Raw genomic sequence first — 1,613 nt, 5'->3', positions numbered from 1 at the left:
CCACGGCTGTCTGTACTTATGTATTTATGAGTTCTGTTGGGTATATGCGGGCGTTGTGGAAGGCAGCACCTTGTCCACGGCAGGTTGTGTGTCCAAGTCAGAGTGTGTGTGTGTGTTGTCTCCAGGATGCATACTCAGCTTCGGGGTTGGAAATGGGAAAGCAGCAGGCACATCCATCATCCCAGGATGGAGAGCCTCGGCTCATGGGGGATCCCAGGCTGGGCTCCAGCAGCTGGGCAGGAGGAATCCTCAGGGCTGGAGCTGCTGGAAAGCCCTCTTACAGAAGGTCAGGGCCTCTTACAACAAACCTTAAAGAAAGTCTGTTTTCTTCTTCCACAGCCATGGGTTCACAGGAGGACATACTAGAGGATGATGAAAAGGCATATCTTGCTAAAAAACTGCTGGCAGAAGCATGTGAGGAAGAAGGACTGGATGATGGATACTGGCTCCCCAAACTGTCAGAAATTCTGGGAGTCAAGTCCAGAGAAGCCCTCAAACATCTGCAATATGAAGACTACCTTAAGCTGGAGTGCAAAGTACGATACCCCTGGGAAACAAAAGCGCTCCAAAAACTCCTGGGACTAACAGACAACAAAGCAACTTTTGAGGACCTGCAGAAGGAGCGCTTGGAGATGACAAAGCAGAGGCAAGAAGCCGCCAAGCTAGCCCTGAAGGAGCTTAAAGAAATGCACAACAGCCGCAGCCACAGCAAGGACGTTATAAGACAGAAAGAGGAGGCTCTGTGGCAAGCCATGGAGATTCCCAAAGAGTACTGGGCACCACGGGAGAAGTCATTGGTGGATGTGCTGGAGAGCATCCAGAAGCAGCTAGAGCAGCAGGAGTCGTCGGTGGGCAGGGGTGAGAACGTCTCCAACACGGAGGTCCTGAGGCGGGCGTCGGGGGGACTGGCCCTGCAGGGCATTTACAAAACCAGCAAGCTTGAGGATGTGCTGGCAAAGCGAGACCAGCTCATCAAGGTTCCTGATGGATTCAAGCTTGCTGGTCCAGAGCAAGGGTCACTGCTTGAGAGGAAGGAGTTCTCCTCCTCTGCAGCAGAAGCCACTTTCACCAAGTCCATGGAGCAGCTGGGGTTCAGCATTAGCGTTTGTGCCAAAGCTGGGTTCTGGGGGTTTAGTGTCGAAGGTGGTGTAGATTACAGCAGCTCCTCCCAGTCGGAGGACACCCACCAGTCCCGCTCTGAGCAGAGCTACATTTGCACCACCAAGTACCAGTACATCCCTCTGGCCTCCTGCTACTTCCAAAAGCATCAACTTCGCCTCTCAGATGAGGCCCTGCGGGAGCTGCAAGACATCGAGCATCTTTTGAGCATCACTCAGGAAGCAGACAAGCCCAACATGCTGAAAAGCAGGTGTGCAAGCTTCTTCAGCAGGTTTGGGTCCCATGTAAACCAGGGTCCCCTCCACTTTGGGGGGATATTCTGGTGGAAGGCGTCTACGGAGGGATTCAGAGCTGAGCAGCGGGAAGAGATGAAGCGACAAGCGTCTGAAGCACTGAACTGCTATATCGGGGCCAGCTACAGTGGGTTCGGGGCCAGCGTGGCAGTGGACATGGACTTTTCAAAATCCAGCGCACAGGCTTCTTTTCAGGGAAGA

The 1,613-nt window shown here is 53.4% G+C and overlaps 1 protein-coding gene across 1 annotated transcript in view; it reads left to right on the top strand.

Moving 5' to 3' along the window:
* The first annotated feature begins 341 nt into the window (after positions 1-341).
* The window catches only part of LOC104166591 (interferon-induced very large GTPase 1-like), a 7,314-nt gene continuing 6,042 nt past the window's right edge, over positions 342-1,613 (top strand). The window contains exon 1 of the mRNA XM_009706577.1: positions 342-1,613. This exon is cut by the window's right edge and continues 6,042 nt beyond it. Coding sequence (XP_009704879.1) covers positions 342-1,613 — 1,272 coding nt within the window.

This window comes from Cariama cristata, unplaced genomic scaffold (assembly GCF_000690535.1).
Source record: "Cariama cristata isolate BGI_N322 unplaced genomic scaffold, ASM69053v1 scaffold14438, whole genome shotgun sequence".
NCBI lineage: Eukaryota > Metazoa > Chordata > Aves > Cariamiformes > Cariamidae > Cariama > Cariama cristata.
This window is presented reverse-complemented; position numbering and strand designations above follow the sequence as displayed.